This window comes from Corapipo altera, unplaced genomic scaffold (assembly GCF_003945725.1).
Source record: "Corapipo altera isolate COAL_440 unplaced genomic scaffold, ASM394572v1 107b, whole genome shotgun sequence".
Lineage (NCBI taxonomy): Eukaryota > Metazoa > Chordata > Aves > Passeriformes > Pipridae > Corapipo > Corapipo altera.
This window is the reverse complement of record NW_020884951.1, coordinates 237872-260585: the sequence shown is the minus strand read 5'-3', so window position 1 is coordinate 260585 and position 22714 is coordinate 237872. Positions and strand designations below refer to the sequence as shown.

Genomic DNA, 22714 nt, shown 5'->3' with positions numbered 1-22714 from the left:
GGGGAGCCCCCGGGGACGGGCGGGGGTCCGGGGCACAGGGAGAGGGATCCGGGGGGCGGGGGCGGTGCCGAGGGCGGGGGGCGCCGGCCCGGGCGGTCCCTCCTGGGGGCGGTGCCGCGTCCCGGGCCCCCGCGGAAGCCCCGCCCGGCCGCGCTGTCACTCACCGCCCCGGGGAAACGCTCCAGCTTCGGGGAGGCGGTGGCGGCTCCGGGGCTCGGCAGGGCGGGTCCCCCTCGTACAGGTAGAGGCCTTGGCGGTGCGGCCGGGCCAGGCCACCCGGGACAGCACCGGGACCAGGTCCGAGCGAGGCGGCAGCGAGAGGGTTAATGGGGGGGGGGGGGGGGGGGGGGGGGGGGGGGGGGGGCGGGGAGCGAGGTGGCGAACCCGCTCCGCACGATCCGTTCCGTGCTTTGCGGGTGGCCGCGCAGGCACCGGCGGGAACAGGGGCGCCCCGTTCCACCCCACGCACCCCGCCGTGCGACCTCCCCCGCACCCCGCCCTGCCCCACCGGGACCGCGGTCGCCGCCCACGCCCGGCTCCGCGCTGCCCGCCCGCTCGGCTCCGCTCCACCGTTGCGATCCGCCCCAGGTTTTCCGGCCTCCCGGCGCGGTCCGGGCTGGGGCGCCGATCCCGCGCCCGGGATTCCGCTCCGGGTTTCCGCGGCCGCCGCCCGCGAGCGAGTCTCGCGAGCCCAGGCCCCGCCGCGGCCAATGGGAGCGCGTCCCTCGCTCCGCGCAGCCAATGGGGCGCCGCCGCCGCCCCCCCGTCGGGCTGCAGCGCGTTGAGGGCTCCGAGCGGCGCCTCCATTTAAAGGGGCCGCGACCCGAATCCGGGTTCTGGGTAGAGCGGGCGGCGCAGCACCGGGGGGAGCCAGGTACGAGCGGCGGTGGCCGCGGGCGCGTCCCGGCGGCGTCCCGGGAGACGCGGGTGAGGCCGCCTGGTGGAGGGGGGCTGGCGCCTGGGGCGCGGGTATCGGAGGCGGGGGCTCCCCCGCGGTGGGGGGGGGCGGTGTGGGGGGGTGCGCGCGCCTGGCGGGAGGGGGCGTGGCCTGCGGCCCGCGAGGGGGCGTGTCCGGCGCCGCGCGCCCCCTGCCCGTGTCGGCCGCTGGGGGGCGCCCTGGAGCGGGTCCCGGGGGGAGTCGGGGGGGGCCCTGAGGGACCCTCGGCCCGTTTGGGGATCCGGGCTCTGCTCCCCCCGGGATGGGCGGGAACACACCTGCCTGGCCCCCATCCCCGCCTCCGTGCAGCCACGGCCCCCTGGAGACCCGGGTGCCACCCTCGCCGTGGCGGCGGTCCGGCCTGTGGGACCCCCCAGTGTGGGTGGGGAGACCTTGGCTGAACCCCCGCCCCGGTGCGGATCGGACTGTGCACAGGGTGGGGTGGGGGCCTGTGCGACCCTCGCCCCTTTTAGGAGGGGTCTGGGCTCTGCTACCCCCTGGGATGGGTGGGGAACCCACCAGCCTGGCCCCCACCCCAGTGCAGCCCCGACCCCATGGAAGCTCCAGTGCGATCCTCACCTCTGTGGATGGGGGTGGTCTCTGGGTCCCGCCGGGATGGATGGGGACCCCCCAACCTGACCCCCATCCCCACCCCGGTGCAGTGCAGACCCCGTGCGCGGTGCAGGGTGGGAGACCCTGTGCGATCCTCGCACATTTTGTGGGCAAATGGGCTCTGAGTTCCCCTGGTATGAACGGGGAGGCCACCAACCTGACCCCCATCCCTGCCCCAGTTCCATGGAGACCCCAGTTGCAACCCTTGCCCCTGTGTGTGAGGGTGGTCTCTGGGTCCCCCCAGTATGGATGGAGAGGGCCCAGATGAACCTCCATCCCCACTCTGGTACAGAGCAGACCCTGGGGACGGAGGGGCCCTGTGCCATCCTGGACTCTTTTAGGGGAGGGTTTGGGCTCTGCATCCCTCCAGCGAGGCTGGGGAGCCTCCAGCCTGACCCCCGTCCCTGCCTCCAGCCTGACCCCCGTCCCTGCCCCGGTGCTGGTGGGCACAGGGAGGTGCAGGGGGCAGCCCTCGGGGGATTCTGGGGCTTGGCTGTGCCTGGGCACAGGCTGGTCCCAGGGTTTGTGGTTCCTGGGAGCTGCCCCAGCCCCTGGTGTGCCCACCCCTGTGGGGCCTGTCCTTGCTGTGAGGGCTGTGCTGAGCAGTGGCAGCAATCAGCTGCCCCAAAGCTCTACCCTGGCACCCACCATGGCTCGGCTCTCCCTGGGTCTCCAGCAGCCTTTTTGCTCTTGTCACCACACGTAGCAGCAAAGTCTGTGGCGCTCAAGGCAGCTGCTGCTCTGTGAACTGTCCAGCCATCCTGACAGCCTTCCCCCAGTGTCGGTGGGGGGTCTGGAGCCTCTCCAAGGCTCAGGGTGTGTGTGTGTGTCCCTAGGCACCATATGCTGCTGTCGAGGATCTGGCCCCGTGAGAGGAAGGTGCAGCCCCGTGGGGCTGAAGCTGCCTTGGGCTGCCGGGGGAGGCAAAGTCCAAATGTGCTGAAGCCTCACCATGTGAGCAGCGTAGCCGTGGCCAACGAGGTGCCTTAGGGAGCATCAAGCAGCTCCTGTGTGGTTTGCAGTGGTGGAGGCAGGCCTGGCTGGCTCTGCCTGGCATGGGAAAAGGCCCTGGCAGTCAGATATGCTTGTGTGGGCAGAGGCTGGATGTGGCCTGTGTCAGGTGATGGTGGGAGATAGGATTTTCAACAGAGTGCTGGGGAATGGCTCCCGGAATCTCTTGATGAGGATGAGAGCTGCTTCATTTGTGTTCTCCCCTTCTCCTGCTGTGCTTCAGCCATGGCTTTTGTTCTAGGCTGTAACTTCTCTCCCTTTCATTGCGGCTGCAATCCCCAAGAAAACTTTTAATCTGCATTTTCTCACCTAACCCTGCCTATTCTGGGATCAAAGCTGGTGATAAGACCAAAGCCCTATTGTTATTGTGAGCTTAGCCTTACTAAAGGAATATCCACAGCCTACAGAGCTGAAATTACTAACCTGAACCTCACAGCCCCATTGTGCATATTTCCACAACCTCCTTTTCTCTTCACACCTGTTTACATCCCTCTCAACTGCCAGTGCCCTTGCTTTGGAGGATGACAGCAGCACCTCATTCCTCCATGGCTCTGACAGCCGGAGCAAGGGCCCGAGGCTGAGCCCAGGCCTCATTTTGGGAGCAAAGCCCCTGTGGGATTTCTTTATGGATGTTTTGTGGTCAGTGGTGCTGGGATGCATGACCCTGATGGACACAGATGTGCTGGCAAAAGCCTCTAATGCAGAAGGGTTGTGGTGAAAGCAATCCAAGGGAAGTATGGAATAGGCTAAAGCTGTGACAGTGCATTTGTTAGCTTAGCAAAGGCCCTGCTAGCAGGATTTCACTGGCTTGTTTCACTGTGTTGTAGTCTCAGTATAGCATTTTGTGAACTGCTTCCTCTGCTGGCAGCACAGGTGAGGAAACAGTCTGAGACCATCCTCACCATTCCTGCTGGCCGTGGGCTCTGCTGGTGTCTCCTGGCCATTTACTGTGAGCCTGCTCTGCTGGCCTAGCCCTTGGCAGCTCAAAGGAAAAGGAGTCACTCTCTGGACTAGTGAGACTGCTCTGTTCAACACAGCCTTAGCCAGGGCCAGCTTGTACAGCTGAATGTGAGGTGGAGCCTCCCAGCACTGAGATCCCTTTCCAGGGACTTGGTGGCAGGCACCTTGCAGAGGGATCTGGGGCAGAGGAGCACTCACTGTGCATCCAATAGTTGGCTCTGCAAGGCCACTGAAGGAAAATTAGGTGTTTTGCCCTCAAAGATGCATCCTGTTGGTGACTCTGCCCTTTTGTCTTCTCTCTCTTCCCTATGCACTAAGGTGTATTCACAGAATCACAGATGGATTTGGATTGTAAGGGACTCTAGAAGTCTCAAGTCTAGCTGACCTCCTGCTCATGGCAGAGCTCACTTGAGACTGAGTTGTTCAGGGCTTTGTCCAGTTGAGTTTTGAGGACTTCCAGGGCCAGGGAGTCCATGGCCTGTTCCCAGGCTGTGGCATTTTCCTTTGGAGAGCCACCTGCTGTGCCTGCAGCTTCTCTCTCCAGCTGTCTGTAGCTGCTTGTGTGATGTGCCAGGACTTTGTGTCAGGTCGTCTATGTCCTGCAGCATTTGGGCAACAGGTAGAGAGATCTGGGGGCCATCTGTTTTTTACCACTTCCAGGTCTTTTATTTCTTTTAATCAGTGTCTCAATATTCCTAAGGCAGTTTCAACATACTCTGCTCAGGAATGCAGTACACCTCCAAGCCTTTTTTGTTGTGCTTGAGATAGTACTGCCAAAGCCTTTTTACGCTCTCACCCCCTTCTCCTGCATTTAACACTATTTTGGCAGATGTTGTCATGTGGTGAGGGGTGAACCTTGAAAGAAACATTGCTTATTCATGCTATAGACACTAAGCTGGTCCTTGAAGCTGAATTGCTCTGCAGATACCAGGCGTTGCTGCTGTGCGTGTACCTGGATTGTAACTCCTTTCTCTGTTGCAAAGCCTTGACACTTTGTGCTTGTGGGAATCCTGGTCTTACGAGAGGATGTGAGAGGATCCAAGCAGCTTCAAACTGCTGCCAGGATGGCATTCTGGATGGATGAACAGACTCCTGTTGGTTGTCTTAGAGTTTGCTGCTAGTATGGAGGTCTTGGCTTAGCAGCAAGTACCACTGAGATTGAGGAATGTTGTCAGGTACGTTTGAAGTGTGGCAGGGACTCTCCTGGTAAACCTATCTCCAGGCAATTCTTGCAAGATTTCTGAAATTTGTCCTTCTTGCACTTTCTTGAAGCTGAGGTGAAGTTTCTGGAATGCAAGCTCAAAATCTGGTTTGGTCATTCCTGCCTCTGAGGAGACTTGTGGTTGCTGTTCTGCAGCACCATCTCCTCTGTGCTGGAGGATTTGGGCTTTCTGGGTTCTGGGTGATTGCTGTACTATGTTTGAGGCTTGCAATGTGAGCTGGTACTCCTGCTCTGGCAAAGGTAGTGATGGTCTTGGTCCCTTCTGGCTTTGTGGGATTGTTAGAAAACAGTTGCTGGAGTCTTGAGGCTGCTGGTGATATTCTGGGAAAGCCCTTATTTTCCCCATGTGCCAGTTCCTATTGTGTAGACAGTACCAGGCACACGTGAAGGCTGGCCTGGAGGGGGGGCATGGTGAGAGCACTCTAATTAGGAACCAATAGTACATTTGGAGATGAGACAACTGTTCACTGAGCCCTGCCTGCAGAGCACAGGCTGAAGGACTTGACCAGTGACATCCTGCAGTAGCTAAAGCTGGCTCTGAGAGTCACTGAATGCTGCTGTAAAACCTCCAAGTCACAGAGGGCTTACAGATCCTGGGGTCAGTTATTTAACCATCTGTTTCTGAGTTTGTCCAACTTTGATTTCCAGCTTTTTGAGTCCTCATACGGTGCATTTGTCATCTCTAAAGGGTCCTCTGCTGTAGATCTTCCTACCTTGTGATTTTTTTTGAGATGGGTCATGTCTCCCCATTTCTTTTCAGTGAACAAAATAGGTTTATTACTGGAAGGTGTTTTCTGAGCCATGGTTGATTGATAAAGCACTGGGATTCTTGTATTACTGTTCAGGTTTTTTTTTTTTTAATCTATTTTAAACATCTCAGCTCTTCCAATAACTGTCATCAAGTGTAGACAGTAGCCAAGAATGAGATAGTAATGGTCTAACATGGTAGTGTGTGCAAGTAGCACTGTACTGAATGTCAGCAGTGGGCTTTGTGCTCTTGAAGGCTGAATTTGGGCTGCAGGGTAAGAGCTCAGAGAGCTGCCTCTCCAAAACCAAAATCCTTTCTGCTTCTTTCTGGAGAATTTGGACTGGACTGAAACCTTGTCCTCAGCAGTGTCCTTAGTTTAATGGCGATTCTTCATAAATACATTTGCTTTAAGATGAGTTGAACAATCTGTAATAAAGGTTTGCAGTGCTTGAATTTAGAAAGCTGTCAACTGCCCACATAAACTCAGCTAAGTCACAGCAGTGAAGTTGGCTTTTGCCATATTTGTCACTCAAGTAGTATTGTTAATGAAGATATGTTGACCATGCTGGTAGGACATGATATTATTTCCTTAATGTTTTATTGGTAGAATAAAACATTTATTGTATTGACACTGTTGGGGCTTTTTGAGAAATACTAGGTTGAGTGTTACTGTTTATTCAAAAATGTGGCACAAAACATAGGGGTTCCTGAAGAGCTCTGCTCAGGTCTTACAGAGCTCATAGGTAGGAAGTGGCTGAAATGTTAATATAAGTGTCTTAATTTTTGTACTTATTTTATTCTTTTCATATTTCACATGATCTCTAATAGTGAAAAAGATAAATCCTTCAGCCTTCAAAAGGATTGAAAATCTGAATCCATATCCATGAACAGAAGTCCAGGAGAGGTCCCCAAGCAGTTGCTGTTCCTTTACTAGAGGAAAGCAGTAACTGCATGGCTGTGCCTTTTTTGTGGGCAGTAAAGACTTCTGAGATATTCACTTCATTGTGAGGGAGTGGCAACAGTATTTTTTCTAACAGTCTGGTTTTAATTAAATGTTTGATGGTAGATCCACATTTCTGTAGGTAGGCCATGTGTTCCCTTGCTCATAGTTACCCAAGGCCAATGAAGATCTGTGCAGTTCCACCACCACTGATGTCTTTTATAAGCTGAATAAAGTCCCAGGTAGTCACTTGGTGTGCTCGGGTGTCCTGGCAGAGATTTCACACCCTGAGCTCCCATGTCTGGGAGGAGATCCACGTGCCCCCTCTTTGGCAGAAAGGGCAGGGCAGGTCTGTAGTCACTGGATTTGGCAGTCAGTGTTGTGCTCTGTCCCAGTCCTGCACGCCTGGGGAGGACTCTCAGCCATCCCATCACTTCTTTGGAAACTCTTGCACGCTCCTTGGGAAGCACTGTGCTGCAGGCTGGTGTGCAAGGGACTTTGCTCCTTGAACTTGTTCTCTTCCCAAGGATATATCTGTTGCTGAATACTCCAGAGAGGTGCTGAGTGCTAAGTAAGGAGTTTCCAAATGACCAGTGGAGCAGTTGTATCTGCTGTAACATGCAGGATTTCAGCACACTGCCTCCTTTTTGTTTAGCCAAGTCATGCTCTGGTGTACTCTCCTCACTGCCAGGTATGTGGCTGGAAAAGAGGAAGATTTCAAGCAGACCAGTGAGCAAATCCCAGTGACTGAGCTGGTCCTGGAATAAAAAAGATGATGACTTGTAGTGGATCATTTCAGCATCTGCCAAAAACAATAAGCTGTTCTGCTTCTGTTGTAGAAAGTGAGAAAAGACTTTACCAGAAGAAAAGTGCACACTCCGTTTGCAGCTTAACTCACTGTGAAGCTCAGCAGAAAGCCCAGATGAATCTGAGTGCCTGGGGCAGACAGAAGTAGAGCTTCTTACCTTGCTGCAGCTGAGCAGCTCTAATTTCTTTAGGTTTAGTTTGACTTCAGAGCAACTCACGGAACTGGAAAGCATCATTTTCTCCTGTTCTGAGGGCCACGTACCAATAGTTTGGAGTTGCCTTAATCTGCAGAATACTTGTTCTCTTTAAGATTTTTTTTGGTCAGTGATGTCGCCATTAATGTCAGAGTTTTGTCTTTGCATTGTAATGCCCAGAGCTTGAAAGCAGTGTTGATGTGCACTGCTGAAAGCAGATGCCTTTGGTCTACTTGTAGAACACGAGTTGCATGGCAAGTTCACAGATTAATTGTTGCTTGCATTATCCTCTGGGAGGGAATGCCCAAATGGATTTCTTATACTCCAGATTTGTTTCCAGGATCTGTTTCTACCAAGCAAAGCCTAGGCCAGCTGAATGTGGCAAATACTGTAGGAGAGTCAGCTTAGAGGTTCATTGCAGACTCATACAAAGTGTCTGAGGTGATTTTGAGGAGTATGTTAGCCCTGTTAGGTATACCTATAAATAAACTTTCCTCATTCATCTGGGTGGCTTGTCATGTTTTTGCTTATTGTTGTAGGATCTGCTGTCTTTGTGGGGGACATCTTTGAGCAGGAGGCATTGTTTGTATTCTGAGCAGCAGAAAAAAATGTGTTTATCATCTTGGGAGGGTTCTCATTTGCTTCAAATCCCTAGGACCTTTCTTTCAGATGTCTTTGTTTCTATTTCACTTTGTTCTTCTTTCTGTCAGCCACCCTAAAAAATGTATTAGATCTTGTAATGCTCTGGAATTATTCTAGAAGCTTTGTCTCCTCTTGTAACTAAAAGTAAACAGAATCACCAAAGTCTTTAGTGATGAAACTTGCTGAGCATCTGAGAAGATTACATTTGCTGTGGTTTCTGTTCATGACTGTGGGAACAGTGCTTATCTGCCACCAGGAAACAGAAAACTTCACTGTGTTTTAAGATAAAATAAGGAAGCAGTGGCTTTGAAAACCAGATGTTTGGTATGATTTCACTAAACTCCTGCTTGAGTGGGGTTCAGAAGTTGGGTACATTCTTTGTCTGAATATATCCTGTTTAGTTCTGAGCAAACCATTTGTGAGTGAGACTTGGTTATCATTTCAGAGCAAAGGATATGAAGAAAGAATTAAACAGCTATCACCAGTGACATTATTTCAGGCTTCCTCCTTCATTGATATAGATGAGTTATGCCCATAGTAAGCCCCAGTTGACAGGAATACTGGATTTCTGGTTCAGGGCTTAAAACAGTGCCAAATTTAGAATTAGAATTGCTCTGATAGGGAGGGGTAGGTTGGTGCCACATCTTTTGATTCTAGTGCCTTTCTTGTAGTGTCTACCTACAGCCTGTTTTGGGGACATGATGCTACTTGAAGTCTTATTCTGCCTTACCACTTGTAGACTGCAGCTCCTACTCCCTTTCCCTCTTCAGGTTTGTCAACCATTCTCTCTTTGTGGGGGTATAATTCATTTTTAGACAATATTACTTGTCTCATCTCAGAGCCTTGACCTTTCTATCTTGTGATAATGCCGACCATGAGGAGCTGGGCTGTAACTTTCCCTCCGAGGCTGGCAGTCTGCACCACACCTTCCTGCTCAAGAGCACTGTCTGTGCCCTGCAAAGTCACACTGGTCTTTTTTCCTGACTCTGCATCACGTGCTTGTGTTCTACCTTGCTACTTGTTCTTATGACTGCTTTTAATGTCAGACTTTCTTCTTGCCACTCTCCAGAACTCCTCCCCATTCTAACTTAAGCTCTTCCAATTGTTCTGTGTGTGAATATTAGCCCACGTAGTTTTGGGGCTATGCAGTAGCTGTAGTTATACTGTAACATTGTTTTTATCTGTCCTCTGGCAAAATTAATGCATCTTGTCATCCTCTATCTTGTTAAGGTTATGGGGCTTTATTTCTACCTCTATTTAAGAGAGGTTTAAGAGAAAAGATATTTTAAAACTAAAAGATGTGTTAGCTCCATGAGAACAGATCAAGAGAAAGAACATACCAGATTATTTGGATAGAGAGGAAGGTGAGGATGGAGGTATCAGACACCACAGAACAGCTGTGTGGAGCCTCCTGAATTGGTACTCAGGTAATTTCTGATACCCCCCTGTGTCACTGAGCATAAAGAAGTCTGTTTGCCATGCTCTGGTGAGATGTGTGAGGGCTGTAGAGTTCCCCAAAGTCTGCTATACTGGACTACTGCATCCTGCTGCTGCTGTTTGGCTTTAGATTTTTTGTACTCTCACAAGCAGAAGTGACCTGCTGGTGTCTGGTATCCTGGTTATGGCTGGCAGCATTCCTGTGCCTTGTCTTACTCCAGCCGTGTTCAGAACAGTGGACAGTTCATGTGCTGTGTTAGACTGCTTTTCATTAACTTGCAAGTCTTTCTCTCATTTCCAGTTGCCATCTTCTAAATGGATTCCAGTGAATTTTCAGGATCTATGGACCCCCTGTCCTTGCCTGACAAACCGCTTATTGGAGATCTCCCTGCTGACATGGAGTTTGGTGAAGATCTCCTGGGCTCCCAAACAGCTTCCACCCAGGAAGCTTCAGTTCTTCAGCCCCCTGGCTGGGATCAATCCAAGCAGATGACTGCAGATGGGGACTTGGACCTTCTAGTGAAAGCAGACAGCCTGTCCGAACTAAATAAATCAAATGACCGTGTTCTAGATAAACCCAATGTCTTGGATATGCTGGAGAAACCTGATGTCTTAGATAACTTGGATAAAACTGCTGACTTGATGGAGCAGGATAAACCTGAGGGTCTGGATGGGCTATGTAAGGCACATCCTTCCCGGGACATGGAGGGTGGACCATCAGACTCCTCTGCCCTTTCTAGAGAAGCCCTTGTTCCAGAAACATGGAAAGAAGGGGAGGATGCACCAAAAAATTGTTCTGGGGACCTAAAGGAAGACGGTGCTGCTGCTATTCCTGCACTGCCTGGTGACAAGGCCCCTGAATCACCTCGAAAACCCATTCCTGACTCTGGGAACCTCAGCAGTGCCCCAGCCACTGAAGAAACCACAGCACAGTCCTCGAGTCCAGCAATGCCCCCACCCCAACTCAGTCTTAAACAGACAAAGAAGATGAAGTTGAAAGCACCAAGGAAAAGCTCACCCCTGCAGAGGGAAGGGCTGGCAGGGGAAGCAGAGGTGGAACCGATCCCAGACAGCAGAACTGCAGCTTTGCCCCCTGAGCCTATGGAGGAAAACCGGGCAGAGGGAGGGGATGATAATGGGAAAAACTCACTTAAAGAAAATAGTGTACTCAAAGCACAGGAAGCCTCGGCACCAGCAGGTAAGTTGTTGGCTCAGCAGAACTTGGCTCCCTTTTGCTCAGGAGCTCATCCAGCTGCAGGTTGCTGAGGCTGGAGTCTTCTGCACTCCAGCTTTTCCCATCATCCCCTGCTATGGAAACTGTGAATGGTACTGATGGTCTAGGTTTGGGCAAAGCTTCTTGCATACAGGGAATAGTGCTCTGGTGCATACAAGCTCTTGCTCAGGCTTTCATGGCTTTAGCTTATTATCAGTGCTTGTGTCAGCCCAGGAGCTTCCCTGATAAAACTGGCTGTGTATCAGCTTAGCTCACACTCTTCATGACTGGAGTCTTTGCTGGAACTGAGGGTCAGCAGGAGGTGTTTCCAATAGGCAAAGTTCCTCTGCCCAGGCTGACCATCCCCAGGAGATGCTCAGTCTTGGTTCAGAAGCAGTTGGAGGTAGCTGCTCACCCAGCCTGCCTCCCCACACAGGGAGGTCTCCCCCTCAAGGGCTCCTCCCAAGCTGCATGTTTGGATCTCCAACCACAGATGGTGGATTTAGGAGCTTTCCTGTGTCTGATCACCACCAGAATTGTACTTGATAGCCAGGGCTGACCCAAATGGTGACTGTGTTTGGAGAACACCTGTGGTCTTCTGTTGGAGAAAAGCAAGATGTTAGATGACAGCTTTTTCTGTGCTTCTGTTCCAGGAGAAAGCCTGTCTGGGAAGGGGAGCGAGCTACCAGCTGAGAAGGTGAGGAGAATGCAGTCAAATATGTATGGTACAGGAGCAGAGAGCGTGGCTGGCTGTTGTCAGACTCTGTGAGGGACACTGGCTGCCTCATCACCCCTCTGGGAAGGAGTCTGCATGACTCCTGTGATGGAGTGGTCCCTGTGCACTGCCACTGTGCTGTAATGTGGCTTCAGCATGTCCCTGCTACCCACAGCTGAAATGTCATTCTCATAAGCCTACTTCCCCCTCTCCTCTGTCTTGCCAACTCTGGTCAGGTATCCATGGAGTTTTATCCATTTTCAGCCTAGCTCTTGGGAAAGCAAATCCCAGGGGTTGGAACTCCACCATGATCTGAGATATTTATCCATGGTTTTCCTAGCAGATAGTTAGCCTAAATATTTTCTGAATGTCTTCTAGGAGCAGAAAAGAAGTGAACGACCCAGAAGATCAGAAACTGCCAGGCCTGAAACTGTGAACTCCTCTGAGAGCAGTAAGTAACTGGGGTTGGTCAATGCCTGTTTTCAGCCTGAGAGAAGGGCCCAGATCCATTGGGGGCAGGTGGTTCATGGCGTGAGTACAGTGGGAACTCTGGAGCTTCTGTGCAGACTTCCCTTCTACACTGGACAGGTCTTTACACCCTACCAGTCTTCATCCTCAGGTACTTGCCTTGCTTTCTCAGGGCACTTAGGTCAAAGCAGCATTATCTTATTTTTACAGTGGTTTGTGGACACCAAGCACTAAGTAATAGAATGAGACTCTGGGGTTGTTCCCAGGAAACGCATCTTCCATCTCCTCAGCCAGGAACTTTCTTTCTTTGTCTCTGGCAGCAGGCTGTCTGAAGGAAGGTTGCATCTTGGGGATTTTCCTGCAGAAGTGCATGAAGTCTCTGAGGTGTTGAGTGTCACCCTGCTATTCCCTAGCATCTGTGTGTTGCTCTTTTATTGCCTGCCTGTGCTGTTCCTTTAAGGTCTGCTGGCTCTTGGAGGATTTTCTGCTATAAAAGTTCACACTTTGGGCTTCTGCTCAACCTTGACGTATCATGACTTCCTAAAGAGGAATTGTTCTTAAGCCCAGTTTGCTTAAAGACCTCTTGATTCATCTCCAGTTCAAACAGAATTTCTTTGAAGGGTCCCTTTATCTTTCCGCCCAGACAGGTACAAAGTACATAGAGGGGCTCCAGAAAGGTGACCCAGAAAGTCCCAGCATGTGTCTCATGGCAGTTTCTCAGTCCCTAATGAGGGATTTCTGTGCCTCTTCCTCTGCTGCTTTGCAGTTCCAGTGTCTGACGAGGACTCTGATGCAATGGTGGATGATCCCAACGACGAGGATTTCGTTCCTTTCCGCACGCGGCGCTCGACCCGCATGTCCCTGCGCACCCAGATGGCCCAGCGAGCCGCCCGCTCCACCTTCACCAAGATGACCTGTGCCAACTGCAGGACCCCCCTGCAGAAGGGCCAAACCGCCTACCAGCGCAAAGGGCTTCCTCAGCTCTTCTGCTCCAGCTCCTGCCTCACCACCTTCTCAAAAAAACCGCCTGGCAAGAAGATATGCACCTTCTGCAAAAAGTGTGTGTTCATTCCCCTTTCCTCAGTGCTCCCATGCTCGTGACCCCGTTCACCTGCTCCACAGCTCTGCCAGCCAGTCCCCTTCCTATGGCCCTCATTCACCCACATCACTCCTGCCCACTGCCAGCTGCTGCCCCATGTCTTCCTTCACACACTGCACATCCCATGCTCCCTACACCCCCTTCACGTTATTGCCATTCCCTGCCTGTCCCCAGACTCAGTGCCCCGTATTCCAACCTCCTCTTAAAACAACCTCCTGCATGCTCCGTCTTCAGACACCACCCCTCTGGGCCAGGACAGAAGCTGCTGTGAGACAGTTCTTGCCAACTTTTTGGGACACCAGAAAGTCCTGTGCGTTGCAGTGGGCCATCCTATCCCTTTGTGGCAGGACTCAAGTGTCCCTGCACTAACACGTCCCCTCCTGATCCCCAGGGAGATCTGGAACACCAAGGACTCTGTGGTTGCCCAGATTGGTTCAGGTGGCTCTTTCCACGAGTTCTGCACCTCTGTCTGCCTTTCCCTCTACGAGGCCCAGCAGCACAGACCAGCACCTCAGTCTGCAGATGCCTCGGACACCAGCCGCTGCAGTGTTTGCCACAAACCTGGCGAGGTAAATAAATCCCTTGTCCTTCCCATGCCCTGCATGAGGTGCCTGGGACCTGCAGCATTTGGCCTTGCCTGGGACCAGGGCATTTGCCAGGTTTTCCTGTGGTGTGAGGCTTCAGCCCCTGAGCTGTCTTGGGCTCACTCCCAGGTCTTTTTGTGTTACTGTAAACCAGCCCTTATTTTAGCAGAAGGAAAGAGGCTTCTGCTTCTCCCCACCCTGAAGCTCACTGCTTCCTACCACTCTGCTCTCCCAGTTGCTCCACTGACTTTTGGCAAGGGAGGCCACCCTGAGTCCACACCAGCTTCCAGTATGGCATTTGCCCAAGTCTCAGCCTGTTATCCCAAGGGCTGTGGCAGCAGTGGTACAGCTGCATTGGAAGGAGGCCCCTGATGGTTTGGGGAGTGACAGCAATGATGTCTCTGCAGATCCAGCACGAGGTCAGCAACGGGAGCGTGGTTCACCGCATCTGCAGTGACGCCTGCTTCACCAAGTTCCGGGCCACCAAGGGGCTGAAGACAAACTGCTGTGACAACTGTGGACTTTATATCTACAACAAGGGCTTGCCCCTGGAGTACCTCTTCCATGAAGGCCAGCAAAAACGGTTTTGCAACTCTACGTGTCTCAACAGTTACAAGAAGGTGTGTGGATCAGCTGCCTGGAGTGGGGGGGTCTCTGCAGGCACACAGCTCCCTAGCTTGGTGTGGCACAGGGCACTTTATGCAATGACAGGTGATTCAAATCCCCTTGGTCTTTCACTGCTGACAAAGCATTTAAAATATTTCTGTGGAGAAACTTTGAAGCAGGCAAACAGAATGAATTTATTTTGCATGAGGCCCATCTTGGACCCAGGGATGGATCAGGCAGTCAGTAAGCTGGACTGTGCAGTGACACTGGTATATACAGTTAGCATGATTCTGTTGGATATGTTCCTCTGTGACCTGAGCAGGCTTCACTTAACTGTCTCAATGGGATTGCCAAGCTCTGTATTCTTGCCAGGCTACCCTTAAAATGAGAAGCTGAAGTGCCAAAGGCAGCCTTTTTTGCTACCACCACCTGAACCTGCAGACTATGAGCCTGGTTCTGGCACCAGGTGGTCACTGCAGGAGAGCAGTCCTGTGGCGGATACAGATGTGGGGTGGGATGTGAGGGTTGGACCTTGCTGGCTGTGATAGTCTCCCTGGCAGCTCTGTTTTGCTCTGTGCTTGCAGAAGAACACTCGGGTCTACCCCTGCATGTGGTGCAAGACGCTGTGCAAGAACTTTGACATGCTGCCCAATGTGGATCGCAGTGGCAAGATGGGCCTGTTCTGCTCCATTTGCTGCACTACCTCCCACAAAGTGAAGCAGTCAGGCTTAGTCGGTAAGAGCACCTACACAGAGGGAATCAGTCACATCTTCACTCTAACTCCTTCCTTAGCTTTGTTTATTGCTTGTGGATGGGACTGAAAAGAAGATGTGTTGCTTGCCTGGGGAGGAATCCAGTGAGACCGGGGGAAGGAGATGTGGATATGGAGGAACCCCTGCAGAATGCAAACATCTTAATATGGAGGGTAGTGTACATTACTGTTCTTGAGAATGTAGGGAGCAGCTGTAGTGCTGGGCTGTGCTGGCATTGCCCTTTCTGTTACATGGAGTACCAGGGTGTCCAGGAATGGGTGTGGTCTCTGGTGCAAGTATTGCAACCTATTTTGTCCAATGTCCTATAGAGCCAGGGTCACTCCCTTGAACCCCTGTGCTCTCCATCTCTGTTTAACATTTCTGTCCTAGCAGAATCCAGTGCTCTTGGTTTCCTTGTGTTCTTGTCCCTTGCCTTTTGATAATAGCTTGTCAGACTGAGGATGAGTGAGTAGCTTGGGTGCCATCCTCAGAATCCAGTGTCACATGGTTTGCTGCTGCCCTCACCAATTCCTATCTGTTTCATCAGGTCCCCCTAGACCCTGCAGCTTCTGCAGAAAGAGCTTATCTGAACCTTGCTATTACAACAAGACAGACCGGGTTGTCTACCAGTTCTGCAGTCCCAGCTGCTGGACCAAATTCCAGGTACTGAAATATCCTTCATGCTGGGCTGGGCCACAGAGCTCATGCCTCCTTTCACACTTAGCAGAGGCTCCACCTTCCTTGAGCTCCTCAGGGAGGGTTCCTAAGAAAGTCTCTGTGGAACACAAGAGTTGCAGTGACTGTAATTGCTCATATCTCGGTCTTGGCCCTATCATCCCCTTCCTCCACTGGGATAAGGCAGGCTGTAATTCACTCCTGTCTGTCAGGTTATGCCCAGTGGAAGGGCAGTGCAGAGCTGTGCTGCATGAGTGGTTTGGGATGCAGTGGCCTTACAAGAGCATGAGCAAAAGCACAAGTAAGTCAGCAAAGCACGGTACACACCTGCTAGCTGGGTGGAAAGGGGCAGAGCTCCCCTCTGAGTCAGGTGTCACCAAGAAATACAAGCCTTCTAGAATGTATTGTCTAAAAACTTAGAGCCAGCAGGCCTGGATACCTCATGTTTGATAATCCTCTAAGGCTTGACTAGCGGTTTTTAATCTTCTGACATTAAGTTTCAGCATGTGTGAAATGTCTGTGGTATTCATAGGCAACTTGAAGGTTATTAGTTTTGTACAGTTGTCAAAGAACAGAGTAACAGCCAGGAAGACCTGGGAAACTTAGGCCAGGACGTGCGAAGTGCAACTGAGAAAACGTAGAGAATCTAGAGGTAAGAGGTAGTTACTGGCAGTTGCAGCATTTGGTTTTTGGATTATTTTTTTTTAATTGGTTGTGAGGTTTTTTTAATTGGGGGGGGTGGGGTTTTTTTGTTGTTGTTGGTTTTGTTTTGGTTTTTTTTTTTGATTGGGGTTTTTTGGTGTTCTTTTATGTATCCTTGATGTAATCCTTCACTGAGATCACAAATAGTGTTGGTAGTGTAGCTGTAGAGTTTTTACAGTTGTAGACTTCACAAGACTAGAATTATAGAAGTGTTTCAGTTGAAAGAGACCTTTAAATGTCATCTAGTCCAGCCTCTGCATTGAGCAGGTACATCTTCAACTAGGTCAGGTTCCTCAGAGCCCTGTCCAACCTGACCTTTGAATATTTATAAGGATGGGGCATCTACCACCTCTCAGGGCAACCTGTGCTAGTGTTTCACTATCCTCATTGTGAAAAACTTCTTTATAGCTGATCTAAATCTACTCTCTTTTAGTTTAAAACTATTACCCCTTGTGCTATCACAACAGGCTCTGCTAAAATGTGTGTCCTCTTATATCTTTCTTATAAGTATTGAAAGGCCACAATAAGGTCTCCCCAGTGTTCTCTTCTCCAGGCTGAATAACCCCAACTTCCTCAACCTTTCTTGACAGAAGAGCTGTTCCAGCCCTCTGGTCGTTTTCGTGGCCTCCTCTGGACTCGCTCCAACAGGTCCATGTCCTTCCTGTGCTGGGGACCCCAGAGCTGGAGGCAGCTCTGCAGGTGGGGCCTCACCAGAGTGGAGGAGGCACAGAGTCACCTCCTTAGACCTGCTGGTCATGCTTCTTTTTGGGCAGCCCAGGGTACAGTTGGTTCCCTGGGCTGGGAGCTCATGTTGCCAGCTCATGTCCAGCCTCTCATCCACCAGCACCCCCAAATCCTTCTTGACAGGGCTGCTCTTGATCTGTTCATCCCCCATCCTGTACTGACACTGGGGGTTGCCCCGACCCAGGTGCAGCACCTTGAACTTGGCCTTGTTGAACCTCATGAGATTCCCATGGGCCACTGCTCAAGCTTGTCCAGGTCCCTCTGGATGTTACTCTGTCCCTCAGGCTTGTCAACTGCATGACTCAGCTTGGTGTCATCTGCAAACTTCCTGAGGATTCTCTCAATCCACTACGTCATCGATGAAGATATTAAACAGAACTGGTCCCAGTATAGGTCCCTGAGGGACACCACTTGTCACCGATCTCCATCTGGACACTGAACCATTGACCACTCCCTTCTGTGCAACCATCCAGCCAATTCCTCATCCAGTCCACCCAGCAAATCCATCTCTCTCCAATTTAGAGAGAAGAATGTTGTGTCAAAGGCCTTACAGAGGTCCAGAGAGGTGGCATCCATAACTCTCTGCTCCTCCACTGATATAGTCACTCCACTGAGGAACTAGGTTAGTCAGGCAGGACTTGCCCTTGGTGAAGCTGTGCTGGCTGTCTTGAATCACCTCCCTGTTCTCCATATGCCTTTGCACAGCTTCCAGAAGGATCTGTTCCAGGCACAGTGGTGATGCTAACAGGTTGGTGGTTCCCAGAGTCCTCCTTTCTGCCCAATTGAGAAATGGTTGCAATGTTTCCCTTCTTCCAGTTATCTGAGACTTCACCAAGTCACCTAACTTGAATTATTGCCATGTAAAACCAGCATTGTACTATATGAGTAAACCAAGGCATAACCTGGATTAGGAACTGTCTTGCTGGCAGATCTCAGAACACACTTGTCAAATTAAAACAGCTGAAGAGGATGTTTCAAGATGGTTTCTTGGGGATCAGTATTAAGCTTGGCTTAATACCAATCAATGGAGTTCAACGTTTTCATCAGTCATTTGGCAATAAAGTCAAAGTAAGCATAATAAATGTTGCAGATGAAACGAAAACTGGTGACCTTAGCCCATACTGAAGCCAGGGCAGTCACAGAAAGCAAAGAAATTGAATTGATTGACAAGGCTAGTTCCTCCTAATCTGTGCTTAAATACAGTTCAGTGTAAGATCCTGTGTCAGCCTTACTCAAGTAGTATGGGGATGCAAGTCCTGGGAAAGTAAGGATTTTGAAAAGACCTTGGAATTACAGCAGATAAGCTGTTCAGTATGAGTGTCTCAGTTTACAGCCACAGAGGGAAGGATTAATTAAGTTCTTGCAAGCAGAAGCAGAAGTACATGGAGTTAAAGTTTGAGGGCTAGGGAGCAAAAGAGCTACCTAGAATGTTGGACAGATAGGAAATATTTTCCAGTGTCCACTTTATTTTCAATATTGCAGAAAACTTGGAAGTATCCTGAAAAAAAACCAAACAAACCCATAAAAATTACATTTGGGCTTGTAAAATGCTTGTACTGAGGCACTTGCAGAATGCCTTATCTGAGGTTATCAGAAAGAAAACCAGGAAGATGACTTTATTAATAAATAGATCCTTGTGGACGAGACAGCAAATGCTAAATGGCTATTTAATCTAGCAAAAGGTGGAATGAGAAAGGCTGCTTGAATTCTGAAACTCCATTACCTTGAAAATAGAAACCAAGCAGCTGTGCTTCAGGAACTTTTAGAGAAGAAGTTGCAGAGCCCCCATCCCTTGATGTTTTCAAATCCAGTGGGGTGGCAGCTTGAAAGCTTGCCTTCCTGAGAAGAGCTGGACCCAGCACATTGGAAGCAAAGTGAAATTGCTGTCAAGAATCTGCTCTCCAGGAGCTTGAGACATGATCTGGTGGACTGACTGAGTCACCAACGGTGGCATCAGGTCTGGGTGGGGCTGGGTGGGCTGCTTGTGACTGTGGAGAAGACAGGCAGTGGTGGCAGTGAGAATCAGATGTCCACTGCCCTCCATGTGCCTCTCCCTCCATGAGCTGTCTCTTCTCCTGCAGCGCACCAGCCCGGAAGGTGGGATCCACCTCAACTGCCATTACTGCCACAATCTTTTCAGCGGGAAGCCAGAGATCCTAGACTGGCAGGTGAGGACTTTCCCCGGGGGAATATTGAGTTGGAGGCCAACACTGGTGAGAGCTGCAGGGCTCCTTCATCTCTCTGCTCAAAGCAGAGCTCCTCCTGTGCCAGTTCTCTGAAAGCCTTGGCTGCAGAGATGTGCCTGGAGACTGTGCCGAGTGCTGCACTCCTGGAGTTCAGCGGGATGTCGGAAGGGCAGGAGGAGACCACTTCTGCCAAACCCTGTGCCAGGAGAGCTGGGGAGTTGATTCAGCCCTGTAGTCTTCTCCTGCTTCCTTGAAAAGTGTGGGAACCTCCTGCCAGCCTGGCTGACCTGGCAGTGGTCTCTTTGGCAGGACAAGGTGTATCAGTTCTGCTGCAAGGACTGCTGCGAGGACTTCAAGCGGCTGCGTGGGGTGGTGTCCCAGTGTGAGCACTGCAAGCAGGAGAAGCTGCTGCATGAGAAGATCCGTTTCTCTGGAGTGGAGAAGAACTTCTGCAGCGAAGGTACTTGGGGAAGGCATGGGAAAGGCAGAGCCCCCATGCCAGCCCATGCTGGGGGAGGAGAAGAGAGCATGGAGAGGAACAGAGGGGAGATTGTCTTAGCCAGGCCCTGGGGCAAGAGCCTTGCCGTGCAGTGAAGGGAGGACTGTTGTGGGGATGGCTTGCTGTCCAGCCAGGCCCTAGGGCTAGATCTTTACCATTCATTGTGTCCTTGGGGAGGGCCTTCTCACAGCTTTTCTCTCTCTGGGGGCTGGGGAGACAGCAGGTGGCAGCTCCGCTCCTCCTGTCATCATGCACTTCTACGCTCTTGCGTCTGGGCTGGCCTGACCTGGCCTTGCCCTGCCTGCTGGGTTCCTGCACACAGGAGGTTGGAGTCAGACTCTTCCTAGAAGCATGGAGGTGAGAGATGGCAAGTCCCCATGAGGTCCCATCTTATCCCAGCCCCAGGGGCCAGTGCTGGATTGTTCCCTACAGTGTGTTGCGTGTGCTCTGTTGTCTCCGCAGACCTGGATTTTGGTCATGTTTGGGTCAGGGAGGCCCCCAGTTCATCCTGGGAAGGTTTCACTCCTATTGTTTCTCCGCAGGGTGTGTGCTTCTTTACAAACAGGATTTCACCAAGAACCTGGGCCTGTGCTGCATCACCTGCACCTACTGTTCTCAGACCTGCCAGCGGGCGGTCACCGAGCAGCTGGAGGGCAGCACCTGGGACTTCTGTAGTGAAGACTGCAAAAGCAAATACTTGCTCTGGTACTTCAAGGTCAGTATTGGCACTGGCAGCTTGTGCTAAGTGCTGTGGTGGGCACGGCACCCAGATAAGTGGGCATTGCACTGAGGAAGTTCGCACTGCTGGAGTCTGGCTGGCACTGCTGCGGAGAACCTGGCACTGCTGGAGTCCTGCCTGGCAATGACGGGACACTGCTACGGGGAAGCTCACGTAGCTGGAGTCCCCAGCTGATCCTGCCAGACAGAGCACTGCACTGAGGAAGCTCACAGTGCTGGATCTGCGGCTAGTGCTGCTGTGAGAAGTTCGCACCGCTGGAGTCCCTGGCTGGCACTGGCAGTGCACTGCTGTGGGGAAGCTCACAGCACCTTGCTATGTGCACCTTTCACTGGAGAGTTGTGTTGCACTCGGAGGGGGTGTGGTTAGTTACTCGTTGTTTCTCTCCTGCTGATGCGGGCTTTAGGCAGCTCGGTGCCATGCCTGCAAGCGTCAGGGGAAGCTGCTGGAAACCATCCACTGGCGGGGGCAAATCAAACACTTCTGCAACCAGCAGTGTCTGCTGCGATTTTACAATCAACAGAACCAGCCCAACCTGGACACGCAGAAGGGGCCCGAGAGCCTGCTGAACAGTGAGTAGGAGGGAGGGAGGGGACCTGCATAGCTCAGTCTGAGAGACACAGGGAAGACTGAACAGCAGTGGTGGAAACTTCCTGCTTGGGACTGGAGGAGACGCTAGGGAACAATCCTGCACTGGCCCTTGGGGGGGAAAGGACGGAGTGGGACCTAATGGGCTTCTCCATCTCTAACATCTATGGTTCTATGACACACAGGGCCCAGACGGGAGGAGCCGGTGCCAGCGTGCTGCCTGTAGCTCACACTCTTAGCGAGGATACTCAGGGATTTAACATCCTCAAGTTGCCAGCGGAGAGCTCGATTTTCAGGGTTAGGGGACAGCGTGGTTTGGCATGACAATCCACCTGCAGCCCCACACCACCTCCGAGCTGTGACCTTCTCAGATCTCATAAGATAATCTGGATTGGGCCAGGTCAGTGCTTGGATGGGAAGCATTCAAGGACAAAGAAGGGTGCTGCAGGAAGTGGTGCTGGTGACGCTGTAGGTGGGCTCTCCTCAGCCAGAGCTGAACCTAGAACGGTCTTGAGGGAGCACTGAGCTGCTGGAGGCACTCTTGTCTTGTGATGTTAGATTGGAGTCCTACCATTTACCCAAAGTTCACTGCAGCTTTGGGGAATTGCCAACCCTGTCCCCCAGATAACCCCATTCTGCATCCATGGAGTTCCAGCTGGAGAGGAGATTTTCGCTGCCTGTTGCCCCATTTCCTATCCTTAACTTGAGCCAGTTGCTTATGCAAGATTGCAAAGTGCTTTGGGATCCCTCAGGATGGAAGGTGCTCGTAGTGAGTGACAAGATATCGCTTGGCCCTTGGACTTTTGCATAATCTCATTCTGCTTGGTCTGGCGTAGGCCACGATGTCCTTGGTAATCTGTGGGATCTAGTTAAGATGCCTGCAGTTTATGGTGGGACTTGCTTCAGTGTATCAAGCTCCAACACATACCTGCACTGAAGATTCAGGGCTTTGCTGCCTTCCCTGGGATTTCATGAAGTGTAAAACCCTGGCTAGGGTGTGCCAAGGAGGGGAAACCAAGACAAGGACCTTCATGTGAGAGACCTCATCCTCCATCTCCAGACTCCTGTGGTTCCTCTCCTGTGGGCTGATTGTAAGATGGGGGAAGCTCCGGATGTCGCTGCTGCTTAGATAGCAAAGCAGAGCTGCTTCTCCAGAAGCAGCAGGTTCCCCCAGCTAGGGGAGTCCCAACCTGCCTTCCAAGAGCCACATTCCATAAAAAGCTGCGTGAGGTGACAGCTCAAGTGGCAGGACACTGGAGTGACCTGGATAAGGAACTGTTGGTTTCTGCTGGCACAAGGGTGCCCATGGGAAGTCTGCTTGATGGTTTACAGTGTTCTGCTGCCCAGGAAAAGAAGAGGTGTTAAACTTGCTAGTTCCTGTAGCTCACCAAGTGATTCCACAGCCCCACCCATCCTGTTGCATTTGTCCTCTGCTTTCAAGGCAAGTCACTTGTGAGGAACCAATTACACTGCTTTTGCAGCACAGGCACAGTGGACAAACTCTGCCTGCAGAGGGAACCATGTTTCACATTGTTTAGCCATTGGACCTTGCTACTTGGAGCCATGGATCATAAGACTCAGAAGTACCTTCTCCACCACCACTAACCACGAGAGTCTCAGGCCTCCTGTACCACATC

The 22714-nt window shown here is 51.6% G+C and overlaps 1 protein-coding gene across 5 annotated transcripts in view; it reads left to right on the top strand.

Moving 5' to 3' along the window:
* The first annotated feature begins 139 nt into the window (after nucleotides 1–139).
* Nucleotides 140–22714, top strand: part of ZMYM3 (zinc finger MYM-type containing 3) — a 32501-nt gene continuing 9926 nt past the window's right edge. For 2 of the 5 annotated variants that reach the window (XR_003530878.1, XM_027663275.1), the window contains exons 1-13: nucleotides 758–874; nucleotides 9812–10708; nucleotides 11377–11420; nucleotides 11817–11889; nucleotides 12673–12964; nucleotides 13397–13574; nucleotides 13997–14209; nucleotides 14780–14930; nucleotides 15495–15610; nucleotides 19150–19236; nucleotides 19564–19714; nucleotides 20296–20468; nucleotides 20896–21061. Coding sequence is in view for 4 of the 5 variants with exons in the window: in XM_027663275.1 (XP_027519076.1) it covers nucleotides 9826–10708; nucleotides 11377–11420; nucleotides 11817–11889; nucleotides 12673–12964; nucleotides 13397–13574; nucleotides 13997–14209; nucleotides 14780–14930; nucleotides 15495–15610; nucleotides 19150–19236; nucleotides 19564–19714; nucleotides 20296–20468; nucleotides 20896–21061 (2527 nt within the window). In the remaining variant the exon portion in view is untranslated. Of the gene's footprint in view, nucleotides 242–757; nucleotides 875–7496; nucleotides 8844–9811; nucleotides 10709–11376; nucleotides 11421–11816; nucleotides 11890–12672; nucleotides 12965–13396; nucleotides 13575–13996; nucleotides 14210–14779; nucleotides 14931–15494; nucleotides 15611–19149; nucleotides 19237–19563; nucleotides 19715–20295; nucleotides 20469–20895; nucleotides 21062–22714 lie in introns of those variants that run through there. The other 3 variants (XM_027663276.1, XM_027663277.1, XM_027663278.1) reach the window with 3 other exon arrangements.